We start from the raw sequence: 13389 nt of genomic DNA, 5'->3' as shown, positions 1-13389 counted from the left end.
TGAGCTTACTTTAGCTAAAATGTATGTATTTCGGTTTAAAACCTCTCTGGCTGTGGCTACTTGACTCACATGCTGTACATTATGTCAACTAAAAGACTAAAGGCTAAAGCTCACAGATCCCCAGGAAAAACCTCCTCACGAGTTGATGACACGTAGAAGACCTGGAAGTAAAGATAAGCTAAATTCTTGTTTTGCAGTGTAGAAACTCTTATGTTCAGACTGTATCAGACTGTTAGATAGTATCTATAGGAAAATATACAGGCTAAACAGAGGTTAGTTTTATGCAGCGTATGTTTCATTTTTAACATTATAAGAAAAAAGGCTTTTAGGAGTTTGGAAGAACAGAAATTAGACTTTTATATGCTGGTTTAGGATGGGGACTATTGATGTGTTTAGCTGTCAAAGTGTGTGCTAACTAATGTCAGCCCTGTAAAGTCATAATCTTACAAAGCTGTAGAGAAATTCTGATTACTTCAGGTTTTAATTACTGTCAGAATTAACATCTTGGTAAATACAAGTTTTTATTATTGTACACGGAGAGAGGACTCCTGTTAAATGGAGACTACTCAGATATGGCTCACAAATTCAAGAAGATGAAAAAGCTGCTCGACAGCCTCACATGGCCCTGCACAGCAAAACACTCCCAAAAACTGGATTCTACAGTCCCATGTATATGTAGTCTAACTGAAAACCCTCGGATCCTGCTGAGTGCCAATATCAGAGCACCAGCTCCAGTTCGCTCATCAATCAGAGCAATGTAGCTGGCAATCAAAAGAGACTGTCAGGGCTTGAAAAATACAACCAACCTGAGCTTGTGTCTAACCAGACTGTTTTCTTCTCAGGAAGCGAAGAAACCCTTCCAGAAGGTGATCGATGTCAGTTGAGGAGATCCCCACAGGGCAGGGATGGCTCCCATCTCATTTGTTCGGCAGGTTGGTGGTGTGTGTGTGAGTGTTTGTTTGTCTACCTGCTGTCCCTGCTTTCATGATTAGTCTGACAGCTACAAGCTGAGCCTGTCTGAGCCTGTCATTCCCTGTTTGTTTCAGGTCTTGGCAGCATGTTTGTACCCTGACGTCCTCAAAGAAAAAAGCCTTCCTCTGGATGTCAGGCAGAGGTCGCAGAAGCTTCTGGGGGCCTGTGCTTGAGGGAGCGTGGGTGAGAATAAATAATGTTACAGATTTGAAAAAAAGTGACCCAAAATAGTTCATCGAATTCCTTTGACTGGCACTGTAATGGCTGATCTAATTTGTCGATGACAGGTTCATAATCTGTAACCTCCTGTGGTTTACCACATGTCCAGAAAAGTGTCGCCGACTTCATCACGAGGCGAGATGGTGCAGTTCACACCCAGATGACATCATTATCTCCAGTGGTTCTCAGAAGACTTTGTCGGTAAGATGGAAAAATAGATTTTCTAGTATCTAGAGTATTATTGGTACATATATATATAGCTGTAAAGGGATTGTTTAGGGACACATGCATCAGCGTTGTCCATTAGGTAATGATGGAGGTATTTCAGGGGCAATCCTTCCGAATTGTTGAGACATTTAAATCTAGAATAAAAGTCAGGGGGTGAATTTCCGGGTGTATGTGAACATCAGTGCAAGTTTCATTCTGGACCCAAGTAATCAACTGGCCAACGACATACACACATAGGTACAGATCTTAATTATCATAATTTTAAAATGATGTAAAAACTATGTGTGTTGCTCTTTGCCATGTGCATCTAAAGCTTGACAGACCTTCCACAATTTGTTACAGTTACTAACTTGAGTTCAACTGCAACAACCTTTTGTCAGCCCCTTATTTATCTAGTGCGAATGCCAAATTAAAATTTCAAGTCTAATAATTTGACTTATAACCAAATAGCCCCAAAATGACATTCCCATCAACCTCAGATATGTTCTATAGTACTATGTTGCGTGTTTATAAATGCTAACATGCTAAACTAAGATGGTAAAAATGCTAAACATTACCTGCTGAACAGGTTAAACATTGTCTTTGTGAGCATTACCATGTTTACTCTATTACAGTTTGTCCAAAAACAAACTGTCCTCCTTAACTGATAGCCATCTTACAATGGAAAAAAGTACTTAATGTGGAATAAAAGCACATATTTTTGTATGTTTTCATTTATTGTGTTAAGCTAATTTTGCACCTCATGGCCAGTGGGGAGGGGGAGAGTGAGACAGGTGTGTTGGCCCCCATGCCCTGCCCACACAACTTCCCACACTGCTAGATATGTCTGGAGTGACAGTGGTGCCTTACCAGCTGATGGAGGACCAAGGCTGGGCTGTAGACCTGGGCGAGCTGCATCAAGCTTTGAAGACTGCTAAGGGCGCTGCCAGCCAAGAGCCATTTATATCAGCAACCCAGGAAACCCTACAGGTAAACAACATGCAATAGCTACATTTGCTCATCTCCCCACTATACTCACTACAATTGATCTTGCTAGGTCACGTGCAAGACAGGAAAACAATAGAAGTGAGTTCGTTTGGGCCAACCGAGGGCCTCGTCCTGTTGGCTGAAGAGGTGATTACAAGCTTCACAAAGAAACTAGCATCTTCACACTGTTGTTCTCAGGAGTTTTCATTCACGCACAAACTCCCTTTTTTTCATGTCTTCTTGCACCTTCTAGGTGTACCAGGACAGCATGTACGGACAGGACAAAGAGTTCATTTCTATAAGAAAGTCCTGTTTGAGATGGACAAAAAAACTCAGAGACAGTGGAGCTGCTCTCCTTCCACTCTATATCCAACGCCTGCATGGGAGAGTGAGCACACTGATGTTTCTTTAACACTTGGTGATTTGACAACAACATCACAAACTCGCCCCCGTCAGATGGCACAAGCAAAGACACATTTTTAAGAAGCTGAATATGCTTGCCATTAAAAGCACTTCTATACTGAGCTCACAAAGCCTCGAAAAATTATATTTTCTAATCTTGTACCTCATCATAAGATAAAAATTACTGTTGCTAGATTTTTTTTTTTGAATGTGGCTCAGAATTGGTCGTGATCAGCCAGGTTATGAAAATGTCTCCTGGGTTTTATATTAAGAAAGTCAGCATGACACCAGACAATGTTTTCCTTTTAAAATACTTAACCAACCAAGCCTGGTGTCAAAATCCTGGGTTTGACATCCATCTCCCTATACTTCTTTGCAGTAAAAGTACAACTTTGCCAGTGATTCAAGAAAACATGGAACTGTATAAGGCTATAAAAAGAATATAGTGAGGTGAAGCATTCCCTGAAGGTCAGTCTGAACTGTGTCTTTTCTCTCAGGTGACTCGTTGTACTCTGTTCTCACCTTAGATGTGGTCTGAGAGGAGGTTATGTGGAGGTAATTAACATGGACCCAGCAGTCAATAAGTATTTAAGTAAGGAAAATGCAGGCCTCTTCCTGCCCTCCAGTTTTACCACAGCTTGCTCTGGAGGTCATGGTTAATCCACCATCACCTGGAGATCCTTCCTATAAAACATACACACGGGTAAATGGAAAATCACCTATGACATTTCACATACACAAAATATTCACTAGTGCAGCATTTAGTCTAGTCTATTTTTTAAGGGGCTTTGATGCTTTTACACCTGGTAACCACCGTTTGTCCTTTTATCTCAATCGAAGGAGATTCTTCATACTCAGACAACTCTGTCCCAGAATGCTCAGCGTGCTTATGAGTTCCTGAATGATCTACCAGGGATCAAATGCCAGCCAGTGATGGCAGGAGTCTTTCTTTATCTCTGTCTGTATTTACCGCCTCAGATGGTAGAGGAGGCCAAGATCAGAAAGTCTGTTTCAGTTTATTGCTGTAGTACTTTTATTTGAAATAGTTTATAAACCTAAAGCAAAAATCCTCTGTAATGGCCAGTTGAGAAATACACAAAATATAAATGATTTGTCCAGAAGTTAAATTCTTTATAAATATGATTATATGGGGAATGTTTAAAGTAAGCAAATTTGATGATGATGATTGGATCTTTAATGTTTTCTTAAGTTACTAAAGCTTTGTTTACTTCAGATATTGGTTAACAAAGTCAAACAGGCATATATACTTAATGACCAAATACTTAATTTAAGCACCAAATTATTATTTTTTTCCCCAAAGTTAAACTCTGTTACACGTGTAAATTAACTCTGCATTATAAAAATTATTTGGACTTTCTTTCATTGGTTTTATTAAGTTATTAAGTCACAGATAGCACTGTTGATAAAAACATAATGTAATATTAATTACCGTTGTGTGTAAAATATCATTATGCATTGAAAAGCTGTAATTTTAGCCATCCTTACAGTTGGTACAAGTTGATGTTATTCGTTTCAGATGTTAGGAGTGGAGGCAGACGTGCTTTACAGAGATTACTGGAAGAAGAAGGTTTGTGTTTGGGAGCGGGCTGTGAGAACGGACAAGACAATCGAAATTACCACATCCGGTAAGAAAAACTGCTGCATGAGTGTGTGTGTGAGTTTTAGACCTTCACAGTGAGCAGCTTTTAGGAAAGAGGACGTTTTTGGGAAGTAAAGACTTTTTTCTTTTGTTAAGATAGGAAAGTGAGGCTATTTTTGGAAAACAAGGACATTTTGGTAAGAGGTCACTTCATGAAAGGATTGTTTTGATCGTGGGGAAAATCAGGATAATGCTGGTACCACAGGACCATTTGGAAAGTGAGGACATGTTGGAATGTAAGGAGATTTAAGGACATCATGGAAAGTGTTGGAAAGGTCTAATCATTTAGAATAACTAAAGGTCCTTGAACAGCCTTTGTTGCATTTATTCTTTTTTAATTAAATTATATCAAATTTTACATCTATATTGGAGATATCTTCTCATTTCCCATGGTGAGGTTATGATTGTTAAGCAGTGTTACGACCTTTAGCTGCTGTTATCCAAACAAAAAAGATATCATAATTGTGAGCACAACGAGTCTGTCCCCTGAGTTGATATACTATATGCTCATGCCTGAAGTCTACAAAGAGTAAAACCTTTGAACACTAATTAATTTCATTTACTCCTGCTTTATGCACAAAAATATCCGTGGAAATGTTAATGTTTTGTTTTGTGTGTTGCTTTTCCCTCACAGGCTGTGTGTTTTGGCTCCTCCTGCCACCCTGGAGGAGGTCTTGGCATGCCTTCGTTCTTTCCACCTGCACCTGCTGGACAGATTTCCCTGAAAGAAATGTCAAGGACACAGGCTTTTGTGGAAAATACCACAGCATGGATTAAAAAGTCAACCTTTTATGAGCTACGAATAACAGCCTTTGTGACTGAATTTTCCAATATTACAAATGTATTTTCCTGTATTTTGAAAATACAATATATATATATATTATCTTGATACATTTTCTGTCACCAGTACTTTGTTTTTTATTTTGATACATTTAATTCAGGGGTATTTTGTAACAAGATACATTTTGATGTATCTTTGCCTGCCTCTCTGCAGACACATAACCCCGTTTGGTAGATTTTCTGCCCTAAATTGGAGGTGGAGAAGTTACTTTAACATTATGAAGCCTCTCCTCTTTGAAAACACTTCTGATCAGGAACAAATCACTCTTACATTCAGTTTGTGCAACGGGCTGCTGAAATTTTAACTTTCGGTGGAAAAGATATGCCAGTTAAATTAATTAATTAGCGTTATCCACATTTTTTAAAAGCCTTTACGTCATCACAGTTAATTTAAAGGTTGTTTTGCTATGATGTTACTAATACTAATTATGTATTATTAGGACTGTTTAAAGATAACGTATGTATTCATTTATGTACACATTTGTTATTGCACCATTGTGTAGCCATGTAATTAAATTCAAATGACTTTATTTATCCTCAGCTGGCCAATAAAAAAAAAATATATGAACACACACAAACACACACACACACACACACACACACACACACCCCTCAATGGAAACACATAGATAAAATTACACAATAAATAGTTTAAAAGCTTTAAAAACAAGTTGATTCTTTTTCTCATCTTTTCTTCAGGTCCAGCACCAAATGCTCCATAAGATTATAGTTATGTGTTTACTGTTCACTAGATTATTATTTTACACTCCCATCTCTTTTTCTTTTGGCGTCAGAGGTTTTTGAACACGTGCAGATTTATTCTGGCTCTGGAGGGGTTATGTAAGGACAGCTGAAACAGATGGAGAAGGGAACGTAGATTCCCAGGTCAAAGACTAGACTGTGCATGTGTTTGTGGCTGATTACTGTTCAATTTCGAGAGTATAAGAGCTATAGGACGCACTCAGACAGTCCACTTTGAGGAATCATGATGAAAGTGGCCCTTGTCCTGCTGTTAGCTGGCTACGGTGAGTCTCATCTACCTGATTTCCTGCATCCTCTAACAGGATTAGAGTTAAAGAATTAGTCTGGTGTTATTGTGTTTTTCTTATTACCAAAAAAATCCCACAAAAAGACCAACATCAACATTATTAGTCTGTCTCTAACTTCCCTACCCTGCCTGTGGCACTCAACCCTGAGCCCCTTGGTTCCTACAAGACAAGAAATATTAAAACAGCTCATAAATTTATAGTTTCACTTTAAAATTAAATGGCTCAGTAATCTCCTAATGTAGTCCTAATGAACTACAGTGTGCGTGTTCATGGTAATGAATGAACATGTCACCCAGTGCGACGGCGTGGCTCACTGATGTGTTTTAAGTTTATAGACAACAACAGAGCTCAAGGGCACAGAGGAAGAAGATATCAGGCTTTGGCTACACACACAATACCTGTTAGTAGATATATTCACTGTTGGTTTGGGTCATTTATGGGATTTGTTGACAATAACAAACTAAAGAATACCTTCAGATATGTCCTCAATCAACAGGGGTACTAGCTATGGCACAGATATATCCCTTGTGTGCATTTGTTTTTGAAAGCATGTGTTTTAGTTGAAGAAAATAAGTGAGAACTAGGCAGCAGGGCAAAATCTAAATGTACTGCAATACTTTTGAATATGCAACCCATGTGACAATTAGTTTTGTTCACCTAAAGTTTGTAAAGGAAAAGTGGCTGAATCACATGTGGAGAGACATGTGGAGAGCTGAGGGGAAAAAACTAGGTTACAGGAAGTGTTACAGCTTTCAGTATCAGCCTTTGTAATTTCCAGTTCTTTCTGTGGCCCAGCTTATGGGTGTGGCACACCCACCTATACGCCCTCTGTGAGCCGTGTTGTTAATGGGGAAGATGCTCGACCCTACAGCTGGCCCTGGCAGGTGAGTAGATTATAATCGGGGTTTAAGACAAATAACTGTATATGATGTGACAAAGAACTGCTACACATGTGACTATGTCAAATTGTTAATACTGCAGATAAATGAGCTGGTCAGCTACGTATATGGTAAATTATCTTTCAGGAACACCTTGTTAACAGTTACAATGAAATGACAGATAAAATAAAAGGAATCCGTGGAGTAATTGCTAAAAGAGAATGACTATAAACAGTTTCCCTATTAAACCTCCAGAAAATCTTCTGTATCATAGTATACAGATGTATATATAAAACTGCATATACACAGTTATAGAACACATTAAATCCATGTATCGATATTTCTCACCCAAGATATCAAAACTTCTTACAAAACAACATAGTAGAGTAAAAATTGTTTTGTTTGTTTTTTTGCCTGAAGTTCCACTTAGACTAATGTGGACTTTTTGATGCAAACTTGAAAGAACCAGGATCATGACTGTAATCACAAGCTTTTAAGAACAGTAACGACCTTATTAATTAAATAAGATGTACTTGTATTATCATGGTGTGCTGGCTCTAAAGCCCTCTCACTCCATGTTTCACAGATCTCTCTGCAATATCTCAGCGGCTCCACCTACCGTCACACCTGTGGAGGCACTCTGCTCGCTCCCAACTGGGTCATGACTGCGGGCCACTGCATCGGGTGGGCCACAGTTTTCTCATTCACAGCTTTTCTTAGGTCATGATGTGAGGTGAAGGTCTTAGCTAAAGTGTGTGTTTCTGTGTATATATATGTGTCAGAGCTCGTACCTACCGTGTGGTGCTGGGCGAGTACGACCTCACCAAAGAGGAGGGCTATGAGCAGATCAGAAGTGTGGAGAAGATCGTGGTTCACCCAGGCTGGAATGATAACTGCCTGTCTTGTGGGTAAGGGTATATAACTCCTCCATACAGCTGATTTTTAGCATGTTCATGTTTCACAGTTTTACACAAAGGACAGTGACATTTCACAAACAAGTTTAAAGCTGCAGTCATTGTTTTTTTGGCCACTGGTATGCAGATGACACACATATATATTTGAGCTTTTATTAAAGCTAGCATACTGTTTTATTTCCAGCACATTTGATCTGTTTTAGTGTCATTGTTTTTATCTTTTATATTATTTGGTATTTTACTCGATTTTATTTTTCTTTTATTGAAATTGTCTTGTTATATTTATTTGCCTCAGTCCTGAAATGTTTTAAATCTGGTTCAGCCATGTAAAGCACCATGTAACTTTGTTTTTGAGCAGTTAACAGAACAAAATTTTCAAAATTCAAAGTTATGTGTTGGAGAAACATTTTTCAAGTGTATGACTTATTACGCTCATTCCAAAAAGTTGTTGTCCTTTCTTTCTGTGATTTTCTTGTTATTCAGTAATGACGTTGCGATGATTAAACTGGCCTCACCTGCCATTGTGAACGACAAGGTGCAGCCCTCCTGTGTGCCAGAGAGTGGAGAGATCGCTCCTCACAATGACCCCTGCCAAATCACGGGCTGGGGAAGACTCTACAGTAAGAGTTTGTTTAACAACACACTGATTATGATCTATAATCCATTCTAAATTCTGTGACGTGACTGCAATGATCCAATAAAACATGGATGGGAAATGCAGCTGAGCAGTGCAGCAATACATCTAACTGTTATTAGAAAATTGACTAGAAAAATCAATAAAATTATATAAAAACAAACTTATATATATATTATTTCCCACAATATTCTTAAATTTCAAATAAAACATACAGCCCATAGCTGTCACTGCAAATGTTATTGTCTAGGCTTTTATATACAGATGACATCTGGAGGACGGTTTTAGTTGGCATCTCAGCAGTACAAAGTTACTTTAACTGCACATCTATGGAAAGGTCAAAGGCTCTAAACCAACATGATGTTGAAGAGAGAGTGTACCTTCAAGCAGCCGTCCCCCTGATTGTGTTTTCTGACACTGTTCTGGGTTTTTAATTTATATGCCCTCCTTGCAGGTGGTGGTCCCATTGCCTCTAAGCTCCAACAGGCTCTCCTTCCTGTGGTTGGGCACAGCGTCTGCAGCAGCAGCGGCTGGTGGGGGAGCTCTGTGAAACCCACAATGATCTGCGCTGGTGGTGACATCCGATCTGGCTGCCATGTATGCACCGCTCCCCTTATCTGGTCACCACAACATAAGAACTGCATGTTCAGCATGTATCATTCTGTTGCCTTCACTTGTCTTCTGTCTGCCTCTAAAGGGGGACTCAGGAGGCCCTCTGAACTGCAGGGGTGGTGATGGGAGGTGGTACGTGCAGGGTGTGACCAGCTTCGTCTCCTCTCAAGGATGCAACACCCTCATGAAGCCCACGGTGTTCACTCGCACCTCTTCCTTCACCAAGTGGATCAGTGACGTGAGTTTCCGTCAGAGAATTTCTTTCCTGTTTCTTTTCCAGTTCGGTTTTAGTTTTTGTTTCCATTTCCATTTCGTTTCTATCACCCCTATTTACTTTATTTTTGGTGTCTGGTCAAACCCTCTGAGGGTTGGGGTATGTGTTTGCACTCCTGACCTTATTTTATCTTAAAGTGTGCCTATGATTCTGCATTTGCCACATCACATTGTGCAATAGCAATTGTTTAGTAATATCAAACATTTACTTTATAGTGCTCCAGTATGTAACAGTCTCCTTCTTCTTACTTTTTTCTGTTGTTTCAGACGATGCTGCAGTACTGAAGACTTTAAACCTTTTTATTGTCAATAAATTCATTAACTACAGAATGTCTCAGTTGTCTTTCAATTTTTGTTTTTATACAAACCCAAGCTGCGCCCCAAATCCAGTGTGTTCACATGGGAGAAGTGATAAAATTAAGTCTTAAGTATTCAGACTAGTTCAAGTTCAAGTTTATTTCTATAGCACATTTAAAAAACAGCCCTAGTTGACCAAAGTTTTTTCCTATTCACAACAAAAAAATAGAAAAGGTCAATAATGTCAATACTCAACTCTGTTTGAAGGCCAATGAATAGAGATGGGTCTTTAGCAAGGACTTGAAAACGTCAGCAGTCCGAGCAGTTTGTATTTCAGCAGATAAAGTACTCCAAAGATTGGTGCAGCTTCTAAAAAAGGCTGTTTGGATGACTCATTGCTTTGACAGGAGTGTGTACAAGTAAAAGTTCTGATAAATAAGAACGTGCCAACCCATTAAAAATCTTAAACACAAGCAATAAAATCTTAAAATCTATCCTAAAATGGACAGGAAGCCAGTAGAGCGAGGCTAAAACGGGGTCGTGTACTCATGCTTTTTTGTCACTGTTAGAAGTTGAGCTGCTGCATTCTGGGCTAACTGCAAGACTAATGAATGCCTGATTTGTAAGTTGCTGTTGAGGGACACTATCTTCCCAAAACGCAACCCACAAAATGAAATTTGAAAAAACTAACAGCAGCAGAGATGAGGAGCTGGCTATAGTTTTAATTCCAAACCCCCAGATGATTTTCATTTTCAGACTTGTAGTCTTCAGAGCCAACCGACAGTGACTCAAGTGACATCCCACAGGAAGTAATTCCTGCCTGTGGCATCAAACTCTTTAACTCATCAGAGTGTCAAACACAGAGAATTTTGGCCTGAAATATTATGCAATGTTATCTGATTTAATACTAATGTGCAATATTCTCTGTTCTAATACTCAATGTGCAATATTTTCAACTTCAGTACCTGTGTTACTCTGCTAAAATGCTGTTCATAGCCACAATGTTTATATTTATATTTTAGATTTCTATCCATTCCATGTCAACCCAACCAGTTCTCATTGTTACGATTACTTTATAATTCACTATTACATTTCTATTAACACTGTAACATATTGTACATATCCACACTGCTTTATATTTATATTTAATCTTTTTAGATGTGTACATTTAATTGTATACTTAGCTATTTCCTGTTATTATTTCTATTCCTTATATGCAGGTCAGCAATTTGTAACGAAGAATTTCCCCTTGGGGATCAATAAAGTATTTCTGATTCTGATACACTAAATGCTTTCTACAGTTTTTTCCACATGTGCAGTAGTACTCCCCAACACCTGGAAACACACTTTGATGTGAAAAATCTGTAGAGCAGTGCAGTGTGGGCTGCTGTAGAAACTACAGATGATGTATTTTCAGTAGATGACCACAAAGCGTCACTGTTAGCTTTTGCAGTCGAGCAGACGGTTGGGTTTTCTGATGAAAGAGGTAGGACATTCATGAATCCTAGACTAGAAATGTCACGAAAATAATCATCTTTCAATCAAATGAAGCTGCACATGATTATACACTTTAGTGCTTAATACAGAATTCAGTATGTAGCGTGTTGAACAAGGAAGGATCCACTGTGGGATGTCAAACCATGACAGGAGCCTCAGCTAGGTGACCAATTAAACTGATCCTCTAGGTTTGACATTAAAGGGGGATTCTCAAAATATAAGAAAGCAGAAACACATACACCCCCCTCTCTCACAGAGGCACATGTGTAATATCACACTTAAATGCAAAAGGGAAAAATATCTGGGGGATCTGGCTTTTTCCATTTGGGGGGGGGGGGGGACTCCTTAGCCTTGAACCGTCTGGAGTTCAGCCAAGCAAGTGAATGAGTGAGCTTCAGATCACAGGCCATTGGCTTGCTGCTCATTACTGAACGGTACATTAAATCCTCGGCTGTAAATAATGTGATAACTGCTGTGCAAGGCTCAGCGATACACACAGGAACTGGCGGCATCTTTCCTTTTTTTTCTTGCTTCATTTCTCTCTCTATCATTGACTCTCTCTCTCCATCCTTTCACAATGAGTGGAGTTCAATTTTGCACATACTATGTAATTATTCCACCCCAGTGTTTCTGGGAGAAAGAAAGGGGGACTCAATCCTCAAAAGCAAAAACCTACACTACCCAGCCTCCCCCACCTCCAACGCTCAGGGTGCTCCACTGCAGGAGGTAAAGGGAAACCACAGCATCATTTCCCAGGCTTCACAGAAATGCAGAATCAGCAGCTTTACAGGAGAGGAAACCAAAGCAGGAAATTAACACTCACAATGTTCAACTCCAATCCACACATGGAGCTTGTCATTGCAAAGTATATACAGTGGGGAGAACAAGTATTTGATACACTGCTGATTTTGCAGGTTTTCCTACTTACAAAGCATGTAGAGGTCTGTAATTGTTACCATAGGTACACTTCAATTGTGAGAGACAGAATCTAAAACAAAAATCCAGAAAATCACATTGTATGATTTTTGCATTTTATTGCATGACATAAGTATTTGATACATCAGAAACGCAGAACTTAATATTTGGTACAGAAACCTTTGTTTGGAATTACAGAGATCATATGTTTCCTGTAGTTCTTGACCAGGTTTGTACACACTGCAGGAGGGATTTTGGCCCACTCCTCCATACAGACCTTCTCCAGATCCTTCAGGTTTCAGGGCTGTCGCTGGGCAATACGGACTTTCAGCTCCCTCCAAAGATTTTCTATTGGGAACTTGAGATGCTTCTTAGGGAGCCACTCCTTAGTTTCCCTGGCTGTGTGTTTCGGGTCGTTGTCATGCTGCAAGACCCAGCCACGACCCATCTTCAATGCTCTTACTGATGGAGGAGGTTGTTGGCCAAGATCTCGCAATACATGGTCCCATCCTTCCTCCCCTCAATACGGTGCAGTCGTACGCTGCAGGATTTTAATCCATGGTGGCGTAGTGTGTTACTAGTGGTTTTCTTCGAGACTGTGGTCCCAGCTCTCTTCAGGTCGTTGACCAGGTCCTGCCGTGTAGTTCTGGGCTGATCCCTCACCGTCCTCATGATCATTGATGCCCCACGAGGTGAGATCTTGCACGGAGCCCCAGACCGAGGGAGATTGACCGTCATCTTGAACTTCTTCCATTTTCTAATAATTGCGCCAACAGTTGTTGCCTTCTCACCAAGCTGCTTGCCTATTGTCCTGTAGCCCATCCCAGCCTTGTGCAGGTCTACAATTTTATCCCTGATGTCCTTACACAGCTCTCTGGTCTTGGCCATTGTGAAGAGGTTGGAGTCTGTTTCTGTGTGGACAGACACAATAAAATGCAAATTAATTATTTTAAAATCATACAATGTGATTTTCTGGATTTTTGTTTTAGATTCTGTCTCTCACAATTGAAGTGTACCTATGGTAACAATTACA

The 13389-nt window shown here is 39.6% G+C and overlaps 1 protein-coding gene and 1 pseudogene across 1 annotated transcript; both read left to right on the top strand.

Annotated features, from left to right (window-relative positions):
- Positions 1-842: 842 nt before the first annotated feature.
- On the top strand, positions 843-5860 carry LOC119916759 (annotated as a pseudogene).
- Positions 5861-6169: 309 nt separating this feature from the next.
- Positions 6170-9974, top strand: LOC119916760 (proproteinase E-like). Its single transcript, XM_038736734.1, has 8 exons — positions 6170-6312; positions 7132-7220; positions 7801-7898; positions 7997-8122; positions 8612-8748; positions 9217-9359; positions 9460-9612; positions 9915-9974. The coding sequence occupies exons 1-8, from the start codon at positions 6273-6275 to the stop codon at positions 9930-9932; spliced, it is 804 nt and encodes a 267-aa protein (XP_038592662.1). The 5' UTR covers positions 6170-6272; the 3' UTR covers positions 9933-9974.
- The last annotated feature ends 3415 nt before the right edge of the window (positions 9975-13389 follow it).

The sequence above is a fragment of the Micropterus salmoides genome, unplaced genomic scaffold (assembly GCF_014851395.1).
Source record: "Micropterus salmoides isolate LMB-PRFRI ecotype aquatic unplaced genomic scaffold, ASM1485139v1 Ms_hic_scaffold_2156, whole genome shotgun sequence".
NCBI classification, from domain to species: domain Eukaryota; kingdom Metazoa; phylum Chordata; class Actinopteri; order Centrarchiformes; family Centrarchidae; genus Micropterus; species Micropterus salmoides.
Note: the sequence above shows the minus strand (reverse complement) of the source record. Positions and strands in the feature narration are given on the sequence as shown.